Source organism: Trachurus japonicus, chromosome 10 (assembly GCF_045865225.1).
Source record: "Trachurus japonicus isolate A0001 chromosome 10, Traja_1.0".
NCBI classification, from domain to species: Eukaryota; Metazoa; Chordata; class Actinopteri; order Carangiformes; family Carangidae; genus Trachurus; species Trachurus japonicus.
Genome location: NC_140916.1, coordinates 37,333,980 through 37,358,855, shown reverse-complemented (window position 1 = coordinate 37,358,855; position 24,876 = coordinate 37,333,980). Strand labels below are relative to the sequence as shown.

Genomic DNA, 24,876 nt, shown 5'->3' with positions numbered 1-24,876 from the left:
GAATTGAGCCAGCTTCAACAAGAAAAGTGAATCTTAAAGGGATAGTAGCATTTTTTTTTTAAAGTGGGGTTGTATGATCTGAAAATGCAGTTTTTATTTGGACCTAACCAACTGCTGATCGGCGGGCGCTAACCCTGGGCGGAGGGATACGTGAGTTGGTTAGGTCCAAATAAAAACTGCATTTTTCCTGCACTTTGAAGGGCTGGAAAAAATTATATTATAGTGAACAATGGAACTGTGTATTTTTTTTCAGGTAAAACCTCTTTTAGGCCGTGAAAATAGGCCGTTTCTTTGGGTCTGTTCAAAACACTGTATGTTGTAAATCTCTGGGCAGGGCTATTATGGGCTGGCGTTGCTAACGGGAGGAGTGCAGAGAGTCTTCTACTGCAATTAAAGTACTTAGGGGCTATTTGTAGATCATACAACCCCACTTTTTAAAAAAAATGCTACTATCCCTTTAAACCCAACTTTTACTACCTGTCCTGAAGTTTCCTATGCTGCCAATTTATTTCTGATAATTTGATAAATGCAACCTTTCTCTCCCTTTGGAACTGATGAGTCAGGATGACTTTCCTCTGTTCTAAACATTAAGACAGTGACTGCGTTTACATGCACTTCAGTATCCCGATTTTAATCGGATTTTTTAAGTACCCCGTTTTTGTGTTTGCGCATGTAAACACCATTTCCCGATTCCAGAAATCGGGATAAGCTCATATCCCGATTTTGCTGCCTGGAGAACTCCGAAAGAAACCAGGATACTGGAGCATGTAAACACAGTACCCGATATCTGAAAGCTGCTCAGCCAGCTGCCTGGAGGCTCTGTAGCCTCACGTGTGTACAGAAATCACCACTTTTACGTCAATAAATGCATGTTTTACAATGAACCGATCAGTCTGCATTGAATTTACCTTTCTTTTATTAAGTTATATAACATGGCAGCATTTTTAATTTGTAAATTTTCTGACCTGCATATTTCCTGGTAGTTGCGCTTCCTGTTGTAAACAACACGCATATAGCCTACGCAGTAATCAGAAACCAGGATACTGTATTTATCATGTATACAGGGATACTGAATAACCGGGTTTCTCTAAGTCCATGTAAACACCATACCCCGAATTTGATCAATAATCGGGGTACTTAAAAAACCCGATTAAAACCGGGGTACTGAAGTGCATGTAAACGCAGTCAATGATGCTAACAGAAATGAGTTTGGATCTATTTGTAGATCATACAACCCCAGAGATTTAGGGCGGCTGTGGCTCAGGAGGTAGAGCGGGTTGTCCATTAACCGCAAGCCTGTCTGCGGACAGTGCTGTCTGAATGTGTGTGAAAGGGTGAATGCGACCATTATATTGTAAAGCGCTTTGAGTGGTCCAAGTGACTAGAAAAGCGCTATATAAAGTCCATTTACCATTTACCATTTACCATTTAATACTAACACAAGTGGAACACAACACAACTTAATTACAAAGACGCTCCAGAAAGAGAAACACTGTCCACAGACAGGACATCAGCAAATGATGTGGTCAGCGTGTGTGTGTGTGTTACCTCCAGGATGTGTGGTAAGCTGTTGGTATAGTAATGCTGCTGATGGGCATTCACTGCCACTAGAGACAGGAGATATTCATTCCGAACTTCAGTCAAATGGTCATCACATTCTTTCAGCCGAGCTGTGAGCTGCACACATGATAAATAAGAGAATTGTAGGCCACTACCACAAAAACACACATCTCATACACACACATACACACACACACACACACACACACACACACACACACATACAGGTCACCTCATTTCACTGTTTAAATGTGTGCTGTACAGCTGTTACAGTTTTTTTTTTTTTACAATCACTTTTTTCAATACTTAAAACACTTTTTCAAAACTCTTCACACAGTTAGTGTAGCCGATGTTTGTAATCTATCTGGCCCTCTGCGTTGTGTTTCTCACGGCCTGCCCTAGTTGGGGTTCAAACCCTACCCTGGGGTTCGACGATGCTAACTGCTTCACCAAGAGGTTGACAACCGCTTGGCAAGTTGGTTAGCACGTCCTTTATGGGTGAGTGAGTGCACATCCGTTACATTAGCACAACATCAGCCTGTGGGCTATTCTGCCCTACTAAGCCAGACCGCAGTAACTACGCAAACAGTGAAACTGAGAAAAATGGCTTTAAAGTTTTTTGATTTGTCTTCCAAATGTGTTGTAGGTAGATTAGTGAAAATACACAGATTTGACAGGTTTTCATGAAGTAATATTCATGCAATTAAATATATGACCACATATTTTACATTTTACCCCTAAAAAGCAGATACTGTGCTCTGGTGCCAGGTTTCCTTAGACAGATAGACAGCTGCTGAGGCAAAGTGCAGTAACTACAATGTTGTTGTTTTCTTCCAGCTTTCATTACTTAATTACTAACTTTGGCCACCTCAACAATGATTAATAATTTGACAGTACAAACTTTAGTGAGCTAACATTTATGTCCAGTGTTTAGCTAAGGTGTTATGTGCTTGTGCTAACCTGCCAAAGCTAATGTTAGCTAGCTACCGTAACAGGCTAGCGGTGTGTAATAGAGCGCAGTAACTGCAGCTGAAGTACAGGGAAAAAGAGGCAGAGTGCAGTAACTGTAGTTACTGCGGTCTGGCTCAGTTTCAAGAGTGATTTTGTAGTTACTGCAATTTTTCATACCTCATATCTCTAAAACTGAGCAAAATTGACCGCTAAAAATTTTACACAAGATAAAACATTTATTGACAAGTTCAATTTCACAAAAAACTCAATTTGGAATTTTCGCGTAGTTACTGTGGTCTGGCTTAGCAGGGCAGCATAGATTAAGATGCTTTATTGTCATTGTATATCATACAACAAAATTTCCATTTGAGGCATTCCCAGATACCCATAGCAGCATTTAAAATAATGTTAATAATAATAATAATTCATCCTAAAAACCTAAGCAATATATACTAACAACAATAAAAACAAGAAAACATATATACAATAAACACATTTCTTGTTTGTTTGACACAAATACATACATTCAACCCATTTAAAATTAGTTTTAACTTCTTTTACACACAAGCTCAACTAAGGCCAAAACAGTAGATGTTAACTGGTAAAAATTTTCAATTACTTTCACACTGTTTGTCAAATCAGAAAACCTCATGTTCAAAGCCAAACCTAAAGGCTGAAGTGAACAGCAGTTCACATTGTAGACTGAAACTAATTCATGACCTGTATTATGTTCCATTGCTTTTGAAAAACAGTTGATTGCGCTCATGCAATAGTGAATGACGGCCACTGTACTGTTTTTTCTTTACTTACTCATTCTCATTTGCAAATACTATAATACAGTAGTAGGAGTGTTTACTGCAAATCCTGTCTTGTTCTTTCATAAACTTTACATTCTTCAAAGCTGCTCTGAGATGGGTCGTTCACTTTTTGTACTGAGTGTTAGAAAAAAGGAACAAAATTCATGCCTAACAAATAAAAAAAATGAAGAGGAGTTCAGAACAAACTACAGCACAAACATCAGTTTATGATCAATACAATAACCTGTCTATTGTAAAACAGTAGAGCTGACACATGTAAAGTGATTGAGTTTGTGTTGTTCCACCAGTTGTCAGTGTTTTTATGACACTGTGCTGTGACTGACTACATGTGTCTGTTGAAGACAACATGTGTCAGTGTTTTTGGTAGATTTGGTGAGTTGTGTTAGTGTATTAGGCTACTGTATTTTGGAAATGTGTGTCTGTGTTTAGTTACACTGGTGTTAAAAGTTTTGAAAAAGTGTTTCAAGTACTGACAAATGGGTTCATAGCGGTCGTAGAAAACTGTAATACAAAAACACAGCAAAAACACACACATGCATCTACACAGATACACACACACACACACACACACACACACACACACACACACACACACACACACACACACACACACACACACACACACACACACAGTTCACCTCATTTTACTGCTCAAATGTGCTATATGATATGATATGATGCTCCATACCTTAGCGGTCATCTTCTGTAGTCCAGTTTTAAAGTGGAAGATCCCATGTTCACTCTTTCTGGCTCTGAAAAGTAAAACATACACATGTTTCCTGCTTCAACACCTGACACATCACAGGTTTCCATCAAGAACAACGTTTATAATTCAGAGTGTAGTGGTGCTATTGTTTCTGAGAGACCTTTAGACCCATATCATATACATTTTAATCCTATGTAATCATATGTTCTTCAAATCTTTGTGAAAATCATGAATTCAGAACAGTGCACTGCAAAAACTCAAAATCTTTCCAAGAATATTTGTCTTATTTCTTGTCCAAATGTCTCATTTCTAGTCCAAACTAATCTCTTTCCACTTAAAATAAGACTCATCATCTAAAAATGAACTTGTTTTTAGATAATTTTCACTTGTTTCAAACTAATTTTCACTTGAAATAAGTAGAAAAATCTGCCAGTCAAAGCAAGTTTTTTGTGCTTGTAATAAGAAAGAAAAACTTGATCCACTGTCAGATTTTTCTACTTATTTCAAGTAAAAATATGCTTGAAAAAAGTAACAAGTGTCTAAAAACAAGCTGCTTTTTAATGTGATGAGTCTTATTTTAAGTGGAAAGAGATTAGTTTTGACTAGAAATAAGACAAATGTTCTTGGTAAGATTTTGAGTTTTTGCAGTGTGTGCTTTTAAGTTCCATGTGATTTCACTCATCAGACTCTTCAACAATCAACATGAATATTGCTACTACATGCAAAATGTATGTAGAGACATTACTAAGCCTTTTCTGATGTTTTCTGATGTTTCTCTTTAAAGGGATAGCTCACCCAAAATTGAAATTTCGCTCATTATCTCCTCCCCCTCATGTGGACTAAGGGCTGGGAGAAGTTTCAGAGTCCTCCGTGGCTTCTCTGAGTTACAGGGGGTCTCGGCGTAGCAGTGCATGTCCATATGACGGTTGTCAATGGATACCAACTGTCTTGTCTTGTCAAATTTGGACGAACTGGGAAGAGGACAGACCCTGGTTCGTCCAAATTTGATGAACCAGGAAGAGGAGCTTCCGCTACAAACAAGCTTGAAAAATAGACTTGTTTAATTTTTTTCGGGACAATTTCGCATTTCGGGGCTTCAATACAAGACGGACATTACATACGAGCAGCATGGAGGTATCTGGATGTTTTTTGGTGTGTCTTTTTGTTACCAAGACAGTTGGTATCCATTTGCAACCGTCATATGGACATGCACTGCTACGCCGAGACCCCCTGTAACTCAGAGAAGCCACGGAGGACTCTTCTCCCAGCCCTTAGTCCACATGAGGGGGAGGAGATAATGAGTGAAATTTCAATTTTGGGTGAATTATCCCTTTAACACACACACACACACACCTACCTGGCCTGTGTGTCAGCAACTTTCTCTCTGGCAACATTGGCGATATGGCTGAGTTGGTGGTAAGTCTTCTTGATGGTGTGCAGCTCCCGCAGAGCGTCCACCACCTCACTCTGGACCTTCTGCAGCTGCTCCAGGCCCTGCCACACACACACACACACACACACACACACACACACACACACACACACACACACACACACACACACACTTGTAGTTACTGTATGTCATCATAGTGCGGTGAGCTGCAAAGACGACTTCCTGTGTGTGTTTGTGTGGTTCTCTCACTCTCTTAGCTCGGATGTCCTTTGCGTTGCGGAAGCTCCTGAAGGCTTGAGCCGTCAGGCGGCGATACTCCTCTGCAGCGGCGAGTCGTGATGCAGCAGTCTGAGCCGTCGCATCCACCACCGACCGCCACACACAAAACACACTCCTGGAAAAACAAAGGGCATTACCTGTGGAAACTAACAGTGCAAATCCATGCACCTTCACAATACTCATTATGGCACGCACACAGCCTACCTCTGCATATTAGGACTGCACAAACACTCAAGCACTTTAAATCTCTTTTAAAAACTCATCTCTTTTCCTTGGCATTTTAGTTTTATGTCTTCACTCACTTGTTTTATTGCATGTTTTATTGTAGCTACATTACTATGTGTCTTGTGTATTACTATCTGTATCCCATCTAGTTTTATTGCCACTAGTTTTGCTTGTGTGTTTTATTGTACAGCACTTTGGACAACCTGGATTGTATTTTTAAATGTGCTATATAAATAAATATGTATTGTATTGTATTGTATTGTATTGTATTGTATTGTATTGTATTGTATTGTATTGTATGGTGTAGTGGGCAGGGGGGGGATTAAAGGCACATGTGTGACATGAAAATGTGAACTCTCAACTTGCAAGAACAAGAGTAGGCATCCCTGCAACATTAGCTGACGGCTGGCTGAACACAACCTGTTGTATTTAGCAGGAATCATTCTAGAGATCATGTTTACATAAATGTGACCCGATCCATCAAAATGAGTCACAGTGACCCAAATTTCAAAGTTGAGATTTTGGTATCAATGGAAAGATTAGAAAATAAGCTTTAAAATGATACCCTAGTCAAAGTCATACATTTGATGGTTTTCGAGATGTGGCCATTTGAATTACGATCTCCTACTCTCTTATTCTGTTCTAAAACCTGAGAAAATTGCAGTTATGTTTTCACCAGTTACTCTGGCATCTGTTCCTGTACCACGTGATTACACACACCCTATACGGCCCCTTGTTGTCATAGATGCACCATTCAATGACCCTCGGAAAGCAGGGAGTCTCACAATTCAGATGCTTTTTACAGCTTGTTTCTATCATAAACGGTTCAGAAGTTGTCATGTTTTGTTGACATTTTGTAAAACATGTGCAAGCGTGTACGTTCGGTTTAGCATCGATGCTACGCTCTGTTAGCGTCGATGCTACGTTCGGTTTAGCATCTGTTTCTGTACCTGTCCCTTCTCGTCATAGAGGCACCATTCAATGACCATCGGAAAGCGGAGAATCCCGCGATTCAGATGCAGTTCACAGCTCGTCTCTATCATGAACGGTTCAGGAGATATTTCATGTTTTGCACCGAAGCAACGCTCATTTTCAGAGGCAAGGCAAGGGCAAGGCAAGGCAATTTTATTTGTATAGCCCGTTTTTACAAACAGTTTGTCTCAAAGGGCTTTACATGGCATCGTAACAACATCCTCTGTCCTTAGACCCTCACATCCACTGAGGAAAAACTCCATAGAAAACCCTTTTAACAGGGAAAAATCGGAGAAACCTCAGAGTGAGCAACAGAGGAGGGATCCCTCACCCAGGACGGACAGACGGGACAGAGATGTTGTTACAGACAAGAAAACAGTTACAGTTACAGAGGGTTTAAGTTGCAAGTCAACTTTAATCATCATTTACGTGCCTTTTCTCAATTATCTGGACTGTGAAACTTTGGGAGATTGTTTTTGAATGTCATTGCTTTGAAATTAGGGTAAAAAAATTTTTTTGATTTTCTATGGGTTTTCCACGTTATCAGCTGATTATCTAAAAATAGAACGTTGCGACATCCGACTCATTTTGATAGAACGGGTCACAAATGTTCTTGAAGTCAATTGCTGCATTCCTGATTCATTCTTATTACAATCATTTAGAACACTCAAAGTGCAAAGATCGTATTTTATAATAAAATACTGATTTATCTAAAAAGATAATCATTCAAACTTCAAATATAAAATGTATTCTATGTAATGCTCACTAGTATTTTGTAGTTCAGCGTGCTAAGAGTGACAGTGTTTGTTTCCTGAGTGAGACTTTTCGCTAGTGTTGTGGATGAATGAGCTTCTTTCTTTCTTTCTTTCTTTCTTTCTTTCTTTCTTTCTATCCCAACCAAAGCAATTTCACAATTTGACAATGCCATCACAACATTTCTTTCATTGGTTGGAAGGGAGCAGGGAGAAGATACATCTTATATTGCCTGCCCCTCACTTAATATCTAATTATTCTAGTAATCTGTCCCTGAGCAACATTCTTGCCATAAAACACACAAAACAAAAACAAAAACAAATTATGAGATATGTATGATGTTGTGAGAAACAGTTTTGGGGATGAAATGAACTGTTTAGCTGAGATGCCTGATGGAAATGCAGACTGTGTTAAATGTTTTGTACATGCAGAAATCAGCCTGAAAGAAGTGAAACAGAAACTATGGGGGTTCCTTTGTGCCAAACGTGTGCACATGTGCACTATCTATGAAAACTGAACATGTGGCCGAATGTTTGTCAAGACTGTACTGACATGGCCTACAGTTCAAAGCAGAACAGACATGAAGGAGTAATTCCATGTTCAGACGACACAAGTGGGCACATCCGCGTCACAAATGGAACTCAACAGCTGGTACACTGCAAAAACTCAAAATCTTTCCAAGAATATTTGTCTTATTTCTGGTCAAAATGTCTCATTTCTAGTCCAAACTAATCTCTTTCCACTTAAAATAAGACTTGTCACCTAAAAGTTAACTTGTTTTTAGATCATTTTCATTTGTTTCAAATAAATTTTCACTTGAAATAAGTAGAAAAATCTGCCAGTGAAAGCATGTTTTTTGTGCTCGTAATAAGAAAGAAAAACTTGCTCCACTATCAGATTTTTCTACTTATTTCAAGTAAAAATCTGCTTGAAAGAAGTAAAAAGTGTCTAAAAACAAGCTGCTTTTTAATGTGATGAGTCTTATTTTAAGTAGAATGAGATTAGTTTTGACTAGAAATAAGACAAATATTCTTGGTGAGATATTTGAGTTTTTGCAGTGTGAGATAGCTGCATGTGTGTGTATGTGTGTGTGTGTGTGTGTGTGTGTGTGTGTGTGTGTGTGTGTGTGTGTGTGTGTGTGTGTGTGTGTGTGTGTGTGTGTGTGTGTGTGTGTGTGTGTGTGTGTGTGTGTGGAGTTACCCAGACGTGATAGTATCCGTGTTGCCCCTCTGCCAGTCCCTCTTCTGGTACTGAACCGCTAACCTCTGAAGAGCCTGAAACACAGGTCACCAAATCACATCACATCACAACCCTGAAACATGCATCAACCACACAACACACTGTTGTTGTTGATGCAACAACATACTGGGGCTTTGTATGTGACATACTCCTAACCAGTGTTGGGAACGTTACTACTTACTTATTGTTTTCATATATTTCACTGATCGCAATTATGGAATGCGAGTGTGTGTTTTATTGAAAGCGAGGCTGGTGTGCGTATGAAAATAGGTTACAGTGGGTTTTTTAAGTGCTGTGGCTGCCTACAAGCAACAGTGGAGACCTATTCAAGATTTGCGTTTGGGCAACAATAACAGGCGAAACATCGAAATTAATTTATTCATGGCCACATTAAGTGAAATTATTAACTGTACCGATTATCCATCTGATTATCTGTCCTGCTGCGAGCGCACAACTTCTCAGGGTATCCGCGGATCCTTAAAAAGTCTTAAATTCATGTATCTAAAATTAAGGCCTTAAAAAGTATTAAATTTATTAGAAAATTCTAAGATGGTCTTAAATATATAATATATAATACACAGCATCATAAAATATGTATGCACTTAAACTTTTATATGAAATAACAGGGTATCCGCGGGGTCTTAAAAAGTCTAAAATTTTAAAATCTAAATTTTAGGTCTTAAAATGTCTTAAATTTGTTGAATTAGGTCTTAAATTTTCTTATGCCCACCATGGGCGAGCATTTCACTCGCATTTGCCCCTAAAAAAAAATACATGTGTGAGCGGGAAAGAGCACAACCTGCGATTGGTCAAAAACTACAAATCCCAATTCTCTGCCTCAACAATAACAGTAGTTAGTGTAAGTGAGGGAGAGTGGAGCTGTCGGTGAAAAGAGGAAACAACGCCACGTCTGGTCCTGTTCTATGTTATTCGTTCCCACCGTAACCGTTTATTCGTTACGTCCGCGGTGTAAAAGGCCGTAACGCAAAAGACGTGATTAGACGCGACTTTTTTTTTGCGACGCAATACACACGATTTTTTTTCGGCGACGGGACCATCGCGTCTTCGTCTATTTCATTGCTTGTAGGCTTGTAGTCTAGGAACGCTTTTTTTTCGCTCGAGTTTTGACGCGCGACCAAACGCGAGATACGCGGTTTGACGCTCTTTTTGACTCGTGACCATTTTGTGTGAATTCGCGTGTTCACGAGCTCGCCCATTTTCACTACAACAACAACATTTCTGCTCTCATCAACCATGGTTGAGGTCACAACCATGACCCTGCTTCTTTCAGCGGTGATAAAAGTGAAATATATAATAGGTTATAGTCTAATATACCTACAGTTTGAGCCAGGCGCGGCGCCAGGATTTCAATTTTGGACGGGCCACAGTAATTTTGGATGGGCCACTACTTAATAAAAAATAACACTAACATACATAGAGTTGGAAATTATTCCTGAATGACTCGTTCGTGTCTAAATTGCCTTGAAAGCACACACCATTTCTGCTGAGATGAGCTTTGACAGCGCGGTGCGCCGCTCTCTCTCCCGTTAAAAGTTAATCTAGCTCACCCAGCGGACCTCTCTCTCTCCCTCTCTCACTGTCTCTCCTGTTACTTATATGTGTTTAACCAAATACACGAAAAGCCAAATCAAATCAGAAATGCGTAGCCCACTTCTTTTTAACTCACAGACATTTATTTTCATAAAGTAGGCCTAATAAAATATCTGGACATTTTGCCATCGTTAAAGAGGAACTAAACCCCTAAACCACTTTTTTCTGCTGAAAACAAATGTATTTGGGTATAAGGTAGTGTTGTCAGTTGATTCTGGTCCAACTTTTGACATTTTAGTCAAAATATTTCAATTTGGTGTATTTTGTAGTAAAAATGTAGAGTGACTGCCCTCTATGGGTTGAAACACGGCTATTACAATCTAATTTTTCTATTGGCTGAGATGGAGGCAGATGACGTTTTGGAGGCAGCTTTCGTCACCGGCCACCAGCTCCCCGACCAATCAGCACCGGCTGCTGCCTGCCGCTAACGGTTGCTAGGCACTCTAGCTGCTCTGCTGCGGCTAACGGCTGCTAACAGCTGCCTGAACGGGAATCGTGCGGCCGCAGCCGGCGCTAACGAGCCGCTAACGAGCCGGCGGATCAGCTGTAGATGCTGTGTCACGGCTCTGGCGTCCTCTCCTAGTAGTGTCCGCGCTACTAGTGCTGTTAGAGTCGCTCGTTAGTAGCTCGTTAGCGCTAGCAGAAGTGTCGATGTGTGTTTATTACTTTTTTTTCTCTTTTGTGTGATTTCGCGGGTGTGAATGGGGCGCAAGGGGGAGGGGGGATCGGAGAGTGCTCCTGGAGTCCCGCCCATAATCAAGGCATTTTTTGAATTTCAAGCTTAGAGCACGTCATCCAAAACTGAGGGGTTTAGTTCCCCTTTAACATTGAGACAAAAGGCTGCAGACAGGAATGGAAGAAGAATTCGGCAAATCATCTTATAAAAAGTCACAACAAACAGGTTTTGCACAATGGTTTGCACTGAGAAGTCTTAAAATACTGTATGTGCAACACCTTCTCATCACAATCCACGCCATCTACACAGTCACGTTATCAGCTGTTATTAAAACCCAACTCATCAGGACGCCATATTGGACCAACACCACTTAGGCTACATTACACAACAAAACGTTAACAATGAATCCACACTCAAACCGTTAACTGCACTCAACAAGCTGTTATTACAAGGTTTACAACAGATATGACAGACAACCTGGGCCGTGTGTGTGCGTGTATAAGAAAGGAAGGGAGGGAGGGAGGGAGGAAAAAGTAGGTAAAACCTGCTAACTGTTAGCTGTTAGCTGTTAGCTGCTAGCTGTTAGCTACCGTAGCTCAGGCGTCGGTCTCTTTTACAGTCTATGGTTCGTCTCCGTCAGGTAAAAGCTGCCGTTTATTCCTCATATGAAGCTCATTAAGTTGTTGAGTCTCTCCGGTAGAGTTATCCTCCATCACTGCTGTTGAATTAGCCGCTAAACTGCTGGACGCTAAAACCGAGGGGGCGTCTGTTTGTTTACAATTCACGAAAGCAACGTGAACGTACGTGCTGCTCACACTCAGTAGAGTTACGCAATGAGGCAGCGTAGCCTCTGCCTCCCTTGGCGGACAAACTGCGCATGCGTAAACAGCCACCCACACACACACAGACACACACACAGACACACACACACACACACACACACACACACACACACACACACACACACACACACACACACACACACACACACACACACACACACACACACACACACATCCTTGTAATGCTATCTTTGTGAGGACACTCATTGACATAATATATTCCTCAGCCCCTTACCCTAACCTTAACCATCCAAAACAAATGCCTAACCTTAACCATTACTCTTAACCTAATATAATAATTATAACCTAAAGTCTTAACCCTCAAACAGCCCTTGGAAAAAGTGAGGACCGGCCAAAATGTCCTCACTTCCCCAAAAATGTCCTCACTCTGTTGGTTAAAAACTCTTTCCGGTCCTCACAACGTAGTAAGTAAGAACACACACACACACACACACACACACACACACACCAGAAGAGGCAGAGCGGCTCTGTGCCTCTCCTCTGAAATACAACGAGAGGGCGAGTGGTTTCTACGGCCGCTGCCTGACCGACCGGAGGTGAACTCAGATGAGTCGCGTTTATTAGACTATGAAAATCACCAGATGCTGACACATTTAAACCTGTGGTAAAGTTATCTGAAATAAAAATAAATAAATAATTAAACCTTAGATTAACTAAAGTTATGTTCACCCTGTCATTTTGGATGGGCCAGTTGTACAAGTGGGTGGGCCCAGGCTACTGCAATTAAAGTAGGCTACTTAGGGGCTATTTGTAGATCATACAACCCCACTTTAAAAAAATGCTACTGTCCCTTTAATGTTTGTCTCTTCTTCCCTGTACCTTGTAAATACCATCTGTTTGTACCGCTGTTTGAATCTGCCCATGGTTGGACATTGTCTGAGCTCCTCCGCTATAGTCTGTTCCACAGTTTCACTCCACATATTGAAATGCAAAAGGTTTTTAAAGTTGTGCGTGCCGTGCATACAGATGTTTTAGGTTCAGTTCCCCCCTCAGATTATATCCCCCTTAATTCTCCCAGAAAAAAACATGCTTGAATATTTACTGGTAGTATGTTATTTGTTTTCATAATTATGCTTTGATACAAGATGCAGTGGTGCACTGAGCTGTCAGGGCCACCGTACACATTTGGAAACACCACACTCTCCTTGTTGTTATTTCCCACGAAGTTGGGTATGCACACACACACACACACACACACACACACACATACAACACATTCTCCACCATGGTGCAAAAACTAGAGCTTTCCTGAAAAGGTGGAGACTTGGATCATCTCATGAGAGCGGAGCAAAGAGAGCTCTGTTAGAGTCACATGACGCTGAGCTGAGCTGGGATCAGATCAATAGCTACGTCACCACCAGCACTTCCAGTAAAAAATGACAGAAACAGAACTGATGGGGTGGACTAGAATAGATTCTGTTCACTCACCTGACCGTACTCCTTCTCTATAGCTGCCCGCTGCTTACTGAAGGACCTGAGGGACAACACAACAGCACAACAACACAAAAACACAACAACACACATGGAACTTAATAACACGCTTTTATCCTCAATTTCTGTATTGATCTCTCTGGCTGCAGCGGTCGGTGTGGAGCATCCAGGGCCGTTGCTAGGAATTCTGGGCCCCCTTAAAGAATATTAAGGTGGGCCCCTCCCCCTAACTTTTCCAGTTTTTTTTTTCTTAGACTACGTATGTATTATCATGTATTATTTAGCCTACTTTGTTTTGATGCTAATGCAGCATTACACATTACAAAAACTCAAGTATCTTAGCAAGAATATTTGTCTTATTTCTAGTCAAAATGTAATTTCTAGTCAAAACAAATCTCATTATACTTAAAATAAGACACATCATATTAAAAGTAGCTTGTTTTTAGACACTTTTTACTTCTTTCAAGCAGATTTTCACTTGGAATAAGTAGAAAAAATCTGATAGTGGAGCAAGTTTTTCTTTCTTATTACAAGCACAAAAACATGTTTTCACTGGCAGATTTTTCTACTTATTTCAAGTGAAAATGTGTTTGAAACAAGAGAAAATGATCTAAAAACAAGTTAATTTTTTAGGTTATGAGTCTTATTTTAAGTGGAAAGAGATTAGTTTTGACTAGAAATGAGACATTTGGACAAGAAATAAGACAAAAATTGTTGGAAAGATGTTGAGTTTTTACAGTGTACTATGAGTATTAGTCAGGGTCTTACGCAGAATAAATCAGTCATACAAAGATTAGACTACTGGGGTTTTTTATGGGCCCCACTGGGCGCTGGGCCCCTAGAGTTATCATCACCTTTCTCCCCTATACAACGGCCCTGGGAGCATCTCACACACACAGAGTGCGCTACCTGATCTCCTCCAGCAGGTCGGTGTCCTGATGGTGTTTGGTTTGCAGCTTACTGAGCTGCTCAGAGAACACCAGCTTCACCTGCTGGCTCTCCTTCACCTGCACGCAGTCACATTTACACAGTCAACTACACCACTGACATGAGTTTGAGTTCCACACGCTAACTCATACACACACACACAGGTCATGCAGCTTAAAGGGATAGTAGCATTTTTTTTAAAGTGGGGTTGTATGCTCTACAAATAGCCCCTAAGTACTTTAATTGCAGTAGAAGACTCTCTGCACTCCTCCCGTTAGCAACGCCAGCCCATAATAGCCCTGCCCAGAGATTTACAACATACAGTGTTGTGAACAGACCCAAAGAAACGGCCTATTTTCACGGCCTAAAAGAGGTTTTACCTGAAAAAAAATACACAGTTCCATTGTTCACTATAATATAATTTTTTCCAGCCCTTCAAAGTGCAGGAAAAACACAGTTTTTATTTGGACCTAACCAACTCACGTATCCCTCCGCCCAGGGTTAGCGCCCGCCGATCAGCAGTTGGTTCGGTCCAAATAAAAACTGTGTTTTTCCTGCACTTTGAAGGGCTGGAAAAAATTATATTATAGTGAACAATGGAACTGTGTATTTTTTTTTCAGGTAAAACCTATTTCACTCTCCAAAACGCTCTGGTGGACAAGTTGTGACCTGCACATTCACCACGCTATGAGATAATAACACAACGTTACCAGACAGAGTTGTTTTAGAGGGAAATTCATGCAAAACCTCTGATGCACCTTTCCGTTTTTTGGCAGTTTTTCAGTAAGCAGTCTCTGCATTTGCCTCGAAAACAACTCAAACTCGTAACGTTAAAAACAGCTATTACAACAATTAAAGGTAACAAACCTACTCCTAAAACTATAGGGGTTATGGCAATAGGCCAATTTGCCAAAAATGTTGAACTATGTATCCCTTTAAGGCTAAAAACTGTTGTGCTCAGAAAGCAAAGTATGTAATAACTCCTCAAACTAAAAACATCTGTATTATGATCCAAATATCTTTCATGGTGTCATTTCTAATGCACTGCAAAAACTCAAAATCTTACCAAGAATATTTGTCTCCTTCCAGTCAAAACAAATCTCATTCTACTTAAAATAAGACTCATCACATTAAAAGTAGATTGTTTTTAGACAGTTTTTACATCTTTCAAGCATATTTTCACTTGAAATAATCTGATAGTGGAGCAAGTTTTTCTTTCTTATTACAAGCACAAAAAAACTTGCTTCACTGGCAGATTTTTCTACTTATTTCGAGTGAAAATTAGTTTGAAACAAGTGAAAATGATCTAAAAACAAGTTGATTTTTAGGTGATGAGTCTTATTTTAAGTGGAAAGAGATTAGTTTTGACTAGAAATGAGACATTTGGACAAGAAATAAGACAAATATTCTTGGAAAGATTTTGAGTTTTTGCAGTGTGTTACTAATGATGTTTGAATAGAAAAGCTTATATAGGCCTATTGTAATGTATAATGATTAAATATCATCATACAATATATTATATAACAGTTACCATTAGAGAAGCATCACTGGTTATAGCTTCTCTAAACTGTTTCACAACCATCAGCTTTCTGCAGCTCAGACACATGTCATGTCATGAGAAAAACAGAGATAGTGATGATATGAAGTCTAACTCTGACTGACTGGGCTAGTTCAGATATGTGTAACACACCACGCTCCTGCCACACTCCTGCCATCTAAAAGTGAAATATCCAAGTAAGTCAGATGATTAATAACATTATTAACTAACATGACCTGCACGAAAAGTTCAGTTCACATCTGACTGGACGGATCGGTTCTGTTTCGCTGAAAGTGACAGTCTCTCACAGATAGAGTATATGTCAGCACATCGAGTGTATAGGGGGCCGTCGCACACTGAAACACAACTCATTTCAACACTTCTTGCAGGATGTGGATGAAGTTGAACCTTACTAATAAATAAATCTCTATGTGGCAGCACGGTGCATAACATGCATTAGTTGTAGTGTCAGCTGTGTGTGTGTCTTACCTTCCTGGGTGGTGGCTGCATGTTCAGATGCTGCTGGAGGAGGTGTCCGTTGGTTTCAGCTCTGCTGCTCCACTCACTTCCTCTCTGTTTTCACATGTGCAACCTCTCTCTCTCTCTCTCTCCCTCTCTCTCCCTCTCTCTCTCTCTCTCTCTCTGTATTACCTCACTCACCCATTCACCCTCTCTCTCTTAAAGCTGGAGTAGGTATAGCCTGTTCAATGGAACCGCTGCTTATAAGGAGATGGCTTAAATCAGTGGTTCCCAACCTTTTTCTTAAGGGACAATATTTTTACCATTGTAAACTTTGGTAACCCCCCCCCATTAAAATAAAATAAAATAAAATAAGGAACATCATAACTTCTTTTACATGAAATACTTTATTATATTTCAGTAATTTAATAACAGCATGGAACAAACAGGAGAACCTGTGTATGATTACAACATATTTCTTCAGAACTTGTACTTTTAAACCATTTGTGTTTTTAAAAGTACAAGTAAAGAAGCATGCTGAACATAATGTAGCATGCTAGCCAGTAGGCCTATTTGATTAAACAAGTTGATGTATCAGCCAATGCTAAACTGAAATATTGTGTTTGTATTTTTTTATTAATTCAATCAGTCAGCTCATACTCGCTACAGATGATGACATTCCCTGCATAACTTTATAGGAAGATCAGCAGTTTTATTCTTTTTTTTTTGCTGCTAGCTTAGCTTTTTGATCAATTATAAATGTATTAACTTCTGTAACCAAAAATACTATTATCAGTAGTATTTGTTGTGACTGATATTGCCCTGCTGTATATTATGTATTTAATGTTTTAAAACTGTTGATATTCAATCATCTATTGATATAGGCCTATCATTTATTTGTTTATCTATTTAAATACACTAATAAATGTTTAATGTGGCCCTTGAATTTAGTTGATTTTGTCACATATATGAATTAAATGTTTAGCCTACTCAATTATTTAACATTTTAATTACATTAAAATTATGAAACCCCTTAAAATCAAGAGGGCTTCGCGACCCCCCTGGATCTTTGGCGCCCCCCCAGGGGGGTCCCGCCCCCCAGGTTGGGAACCACTGGCTTAAATAACAATAAACTAGTAATGAACAAATATTTAGTATTCAGATTACAATAGGAGGATGATATCTGCTCTGTGCAATAACTTACTTACTTTACTTACCTTTTTATTTGCGCATTATATAACCTGCATAAACAATGAAAATAGTTTTTCTCGATCGCTAAGACGCATTTCTTGAAAGCTGCTCTCCTTTTCTCTAAACTGTGAACACAAACCTCTTGCAAAACCAAACCTTCACCTCAAAACAGTTCAATCTGTGCTCCAAACTGAACTCTGTTGTCAAATCGTGCCCCGAGACAATCAAAATTAAAAACACTACTGAGCAGTCACTAAACACTACGTAGAAAAATAGAAAACACAACGCTCAGGACATGAAGCTGTAGAAATAAATGTTTATCGTTCACTGTAGCTAAATGCATGTTGCAAAACAAAAAACCTGTGCATTTACACTGTAGCACTTCTCTCCTTCCCTTTCTTTCACCCTCCTCCTTCCCTCCCCACGTCCATTTCATCCCCTTTTCCTTCCTTCTTCTTTCTTCCCAGTTCATCTCTCCCTCCCTCATCCTTTCTTCCTTCACCCTGTCGTCTCTCATCTTCTCCTCTTGCAAAACAAAAAACCTGTGCATTTAGCACTTATACATAGTAAAACAAAAAGTACAAAAACCAGAAATCCTGTGCATTTACATGTAGCACTTGTACAATACAAAAACAAACAGAAATCTTGTGCATTTAGTACTTGTATGCAGTAAGCCTACGTAAAAATAAAGTACAAAAATATAGAAATGAGAAGTGCACAACTCAGCCACAGCATCATTTCTCTGTACTGGATCAGGCCACAGGACTTCATCCTGAACTGGTTTATATTTGTTCCCTCACATCATTGGACACAAGTGTTATCCATTTTGAGTTGTTGTGTTCAACCGGTGAAACTTGTGCTTTACTTGTGTTTGACTTTTGCCACCTGTGCTCAGCATTTTGCAACACAGGTGCATCACAGTGAAAATGTGTTGGTAAGATGTGTCTAAACAGGTGAAAAGTGCTGATGGTTTTGCCAAAAGAGAGACTGGTTCAATCAGTGGGTTCAGACAACTGAGCATTTGGTTCAGACAACAGGGTTTAGTGTTTTAGCAATTGAGAAAAACTGTAAATGAAACGTTGTGCAGGAGAGGTGGAAGCCAAAAAAGGCTTATGAAAAAGTTTCTACAACTTTTTCTTGGGAGTTTTTCCTCAGTGGACGTGAGGGTCTAAGGGCAGAGGATGTTGTTATGATAAAAACCTTTGAGCTTTCAGTCAGACAACTCTGAAATGAGAACAAATCATTTATTGAGTGTAAGCATAGCAAGCTGAATCACAGCATAGTTAGCATATCCTTGAGCATGGCTGCAGCAGGTTTGGCGTCAGTTATTCCTTCCCTGAATGAAGCAGGGGATCATAGAGACAGAGCCCACAGGTGGATGCTGGGGAGGAGGTGGGTTTGTAAAACCTCATGGGCAGCAGCATAGCCAGGGATGAGCAGGTAAACTGGAGGGTTTAAATAACCCGCCCTATTTGGATGAGGAGGGCTGATCAGGATGGGCGCAGCTGGATCATAGACTGTAAAAAGAATGGACGTAGCGTCCGTGACGTCACCCATTGGTTGTGGGGAGTCGTTTTTGTGACTCCAATATGGCGGCCTGAACAGCGCCATGTTGGATTGGCCGGCTGAGAACCCGCCCACTGGCCTCGAAGCAGCTGTCCACGGAGCTGCTCAGACCTGTCACTCAACGTTTCCGCGCCCTAATTGGCCAGAATTTTAACCTAATAACAGTAAAACGGTAGAGTTTTTAAAAAATCCCCCCCCCTCAGAGTGTGTGCGGGGGTAGAAACTATTGGTTGAGACCAAAAAACATAATGGTACCAGGCTTTGATCATGTTTATTGAGGATGTAAAGTCGGCGATTTTAACATGGGGGTCTATGGGGAATGCTCCCTTCTGACACCAGCCCCCAGAGGAAGCCGAGGGGATTGCAGTTTTTAAACGCGGAAGTGAGCTTCACTTCTCAGACCGACAACTGCCCCCTTGAGCTTGAGTTGTCTGCCTGAACCAGCTCCGCAGGCTTTGCATCATTTACTGTATTTATATCTTGTATTGGAATTCAAGTGGAGAAGCTGGTGCAGCCACCTCCAAGCTGATACAGTGGCCAACCCAGAGTACATTTTAGCATTAGTTCATTTCAATATCTGCTGGTTATTTTCTAATCTTCTCTCAGGGTTGTAGGGTTAAAGGGATAGTTCACCCAAAATTCAAATTTCACTCATTATCTACTCACCCTCATGTCGACTAAGAGCTGTGAGAAGTTTCAGAGTCATCCGAGGCTTCTCTGAGTTACGGGGGGGTCCACGCAGCAGTATTTGTCCATATAATGGTTGTGAATGGTGCTCACTTTTCTTCGTCCAAAAAGACACACCAAAAAACATCCAAATACCTCCATGCTGCTCATAATGTCCGTCTTGTATTGAAGCCCCGACATGAGAAATGTTTCTGCAAAAAATTAAATAAGTCTATGTTTTAAGCTCCCAGTGTCTCAGTTCACTGCTCTTCCTGTGTCTCGCGTGATTTACACTGACCGGCGGAACAATTTCTCATGTCGGGGCTTCAATACAAGAGGGACATTACAGACGAGCAGTATGGAGGTATTTGGATGTTTTTTGGTGTGTCTTTTTGGACGAAGAAAAGTTAGCTCCGTTCACAACCATTATATGGACAAATACTGCTGCGCGGACCCCCCTGTAACTCAGAGAAGCCTCGGATAACTAATTTTGGGTGAACTATCCCTTTAGGATACGAAACATTGGTCGAAACGTTGGTCCTTTTTTAATAAATTCTATATATTTTTTCTACATCAAGGCTATGAGTTGAGCGACTGCTTTTTTCTTCCTTCACTGCTTTTGTTCTGGCTGTCAGCTCCTCTTCAATTCTGGTGTGCGCTCCTACCTCGTTCTTTTCAAGAACTATCCCTTTAACCATTGCTTCTGATCATTAGTCAACCATAAATATATTGTGCATGGCATCAAACATCTGAGCTGAGCTGCAGCAGATGATACGATAAATACGATGAGCAGCACAGTCCTTGAACCATGATGCCGATCTGGGTAAGATGTTGTTATACCAACAAACCACAAGCTGGATAATTCATATTAATTATTTTATTGTGTTATACAAAAAACAAAATAAGGCTCCAAATATGACATCATGATATAAATTCATATGTTCGAAGTGTTTTTCCTCACTCAGTGTCAGGGCCGTTGTATAGGGGAGAAAGGTGATGATAACTCTAGGGGCCCAGCGCCCAGTGGGGCCCATAAAAAACCCCAGTAGTCTAATCTTTGTATGACTGATTTATTCTGCGTAAGACCCTGACTAATACTCATAGTACACTGTAAAAACTCAACATCTTTCCAAGAATATTTGTCTTATTTCTTGTCCAAATGTCTCATTTCTAGTCAAAACTAATCTCTTTCCACTTAAAATAAGACTCATTATCTAAAAATTTAACTTGTTTTTAGATCATTTTCACTTAAATTCACAATAAATAGAAAAATCTGCCAGTGAAAGTAAGTTTTTTGTGCTTGTAATAAGAAAGAAAAACTTGCTCCACTATCTGATTTTATCTACTTAATTCAAGTTAAAATCTGCTTGAAAGAAGTAAAAAGTGTCTAAAAACAAGCTACTTTTAATATGATGTGTCTTATTTTAAGTAGAATGAGATTTGTTTTGACTAGAAATGACATTTTGACTAGAAATAAGACAAATGTTCTTGCTAAGATACTTGAGTTTTTTGCAGTGTAATGCTGCATTAGCATCAAAACAAAGAAGGCTAAATAAAAAACGATAATACATACGTACCGTATTTCCTCTAATAGTAGCCGGTATCTATTTAATAGCCGGGTCTGTTATAATGGCCGGGGGCGTGGTTTACACGAACAAATAAAGGCCGGCCCCAAATACAGGCCGGGTCAATGGGAAAAAAACAAACAAACAGAAAAAACCTGAATTTCAGTCACTGTGGATGCACTGGTCTCAGGCGGCCAAACACGGATGCAGTAACCCACAAGTGCCAGCAGATGGCAGTAGCTAGATCTGAAGTGCCACATGAACCCACGCTTCAAGGAAACAGTCACTGACAACTCGACCGAAGAGAGCTTTAGCAGCATGGCGTGTCACTACCCGATTTGCGACGCTACCCGATCTGTGACAAAACTGGTCACTTGTGCTCCAGCGTTTATTAGCCTAATCCTGTCCAGCTGATCGCTGCTGTTGCGGTACCTACTACAGTAATGTGTAAAAAAATATAATTAATTGTAGGCAGAATGAAAACTGAGCACGGTAACTGTCAAATTTGAGCACCAGCATGAAACAGAGGAAGAAATAATAGCCTCTCTCAAATATAAGCCGGTCTCCAATACAGGCCGGTTCCCCTGGGCAGCTAAAGTAAATAAAGGCCTCGGCCTCTATTAGAGGAAATACGGTAGTCTAAGAAAAAAAAAGGAAAAGTTAGGGGGAGGGGCCCACTTTAGTATTCTTTCAGGGGGCCCAGAATTCCTAGCAACGGCCCTGCTCAGTGTACATGGAAGCAGATAATGAATAGGTCCATCAGTTGACATGTATCCTTGACACAAATATAAGTTAATAATAATAAATAGAATAAATAATAGGTAAAAAACTACATATTTGCAAGCCTACACAAGTAATTCATGTTCAGCTTGGGGGTGTTGTAGCTACACAACTGCTGAAGAAGCAAGTCAACAGTTCACTGGCACATATGGACTACTAGATAATGATTCTTTGTTGTTGGTGTACTTGTCGTTAATGTAACTCTTCACATGGTCCAGCTTCTTATGGAGGCACGACGGGGAGATGGAGGGGTGTGCAGACTGGGAGCAGAAGCTGGTGTTATTCTGCACAGAGAAAACAAACAGTAGTGGGCATGAACGTTGTGTATAAAAAACAGCACCTCATTCTATATCTTTATTCAGGGCCGGTCCCTGGCATAAACCCTCTATGTGGTTGTTCAGGGCCACAGCCGTTAGGTGGGGGGCCACATGATCAGAAAGGTACCGGGGTTCATCAAGTCATTTAAACATCCTGAGGTCTGCACGTGCAGCTATGAGCTTTATATGTAATGTGAAGTCAATATTCAGCTTCTTTTATCTCACATTTGAGACATTTGGTGAAAATAGAACGGCAGAATGACAACATTTGTGCTCAAAAAACAATCTAACAAAATGTCATTTTAGACTTGTTTTCTACACGTATCTATTACTGTATTCATATCCTATTTCAAGCACCAAAACAGTTCATTCTCATGACTGAAGGAGTGTTTTCACAAGGGAGTTGACATGTTTCAAAAAGCAGACCTCAAATTTCCAGCATTTGTCCTAAATTATTTCTTTCTACAGTGTTCTAGGACAAACTGGCCTCAGTGTGCTTACAGCGGAGGTTCTAATATTTAGACATAAAACACTTGAGTATTGTTACATCTGAAAGTATCTTAAAAAGATACATTTAAGAAAATATGTAAAAGTGGAGAAAATGGCCTCAAACCTCAGAGGGATAAACACGTCTGTATTCAGTTTTAACCAGTGATTTGGTGTTTGTGCTTAGAGTGCAGGGCCACAAACAAAAACCTTGTTTAGGGGGCCACCAAAATCCTAGGACCGGCCCTGCCTTTATTACATATTTGATGAAGCTAAACTGCTACACTGCAAAAACTCAAATATCTTACCAAGAATATTTGTCTTATTTCTAGTCAAAATGTCATTTTTAGTCAAAACAAATCTCATTATACTTAAAATAAGACTCATCACATTAAAAAGTAGCTTGTTTTTAGACACTTTTTACTTCTTTCAAGGATATTTTCACTTGAAATAAGTAGAAAAATCTGACACTGGATCAAGTTTTTCTTTCTTATTACAAGCACAAAAAACTTGTTTCACTGGCAGATTTTTCTACTTATTTCAAGTGAAAATTAGTTTGAAACAAGTGAAAATGATCTAAAAACAAGTAAATTTTTAGGTAATGAGTCTTATTTTAAGTGGAAAGAGATTAGTTTTGACTAGAAATGAGACATTTGGACAAGAAACAAGACAAATATTCTTGGAAAGATTTTGAGTTTTTGCAGTGTAAGCCTGAACTCTTTCCTCTTCCTCTCTCATCTAAATGTTTCCTGTCCCTAAATCTGTGAGACGCTGACACCTACTGGTGGAAGTTTGCTACTGATCTGAACAACCAGTGTCAACAGTGAACAGTGCACTTAAATTTTGGGGTAACACTTTACAATATGGGCCCCCTTAATTAACATTAGTTAGTACATTATCAAGCATTAAAGTGATAGTTCACCCAAAATTCAAATTTCACTCATTATCTACTCACCCTCATGTGGACTAAGAGCTGTGAGAGTTTTCAGAGTCCTCCTCCTTCTCTGAGTTACGGGGGGGGGGGTCCGTGCAGCAGTATTTGTCCATATAATGGTTGTCAATGGATACCAACTTTCTTCGTCCAAATAACACACACCAAAAAACATCCAAATACCTCCATGCTGCTCGTCTGTAATGTCCGTCTTGTATTGAAGCCCCGACATGAGAAATTGTTCCGAAAAACATTAAATAAGTCTATATTTTAAGCTTGTTAGTAGCGGAAGCTCCCAGTGTCTCAGTTCACTGCTCTTCCTGACCGGCGGAACAATTTCTCATGTCGGGGCTTCAATACCAGAGGGACATTACAGACGAGCAGCATGGAGGTATTTGGATGTTTTTTGGTGTGTCTTTTTGGACGAAGAAAGTTGGTATCCATTGACAACCATTATATGGACAAATACTGCTGCACAGACCCCGTCCCCCCCCGTAACTCAGAGAAGGAACGGAGGACTCTGAAACTTCTCACAGCCCTTAGTCGACATGAGGGGGAGGAGATAATGAGAATGAGAAATTTGAATTTTGGGTGAACTACCACTTTAATTTACTGTTTACAGATATATTAACAATCATTATTATGTATTACTTAGGATTAGGAAACACATTAATTAATGTAGCCTATTAGTAAGCAGTTAATTAATGTTTACTACTCAAAGTAGTAGCAAATAAATGATTAAGTAATAATAAAAGTTGAATAATAATTAGTTATCATTATGTATGCATTACTCAGCATTAATTAACACATTAGTTCATATATCAATGCTTAATAATCTACTAACTAACGTTAATTAAGCGACCCTTATTGTAAAGTGTTACCAAATTTTGTTTAGAATTTGTAACACAAACATCATTTGTAACTGCCTTGTGTGAATTGATAACTGCTCTGTCCTTGGGTCTCATATTGAATTA

The 24,876-nt window shown here is 39.8% G+C and overlaps 1 protein-coding gene across 1 annotated transcript in view; it reads right to left on the bottom strand.

Moving 5' to 3' along the window:
- LOC146980384 (F-BAR and double SH3 domains protein 1-like) overlaps window positions 1–16,483 on the bottom strand; it is a 32,258-nt gene extending 15,775 nt beyond the window's left edge. Inside the window, exons 1-8 of the mRNA XM_085788791.1 lie at window positions 16,431–16,483; window positions 14,387–14,484; window positions 13,475–13,520; window positions 8,858–8,931; window positions 5,678–5,822; window positions 5,393–5,529; window positions 4,018–4,081; window positions 1,549–1,677 (exon numbers count right to left, since the gene is read on the bottom strand). Coding sequence (XP_085644917.1) covers window positions 1,549–1,677; window positions 4,018–4,081; window positions 5,393–5,529; window positions 5,678–5,822; window positions 8,858–8,931; window positions 13,475–13,520; window positions 14,387–14,484; window positions 16,431–16,451 — 714 coding nt within the window. The 5' untranslated portion in view covers window positions 16,452–16,483. The remainder of the gene's footprint in view (window positions 1–1,548; window positions 1,678–4,017; window positions 4,082–5,392; window positions 5,530–5,677; window positions 5,823–8,857; window positions 8,932–13,474; window positions 13,521–14,386; window positions 14,485–16,430) is intronic.
- Between the last annotated feature and the right edge of the window lie 8,393 nt (window positions 16,484–24,876).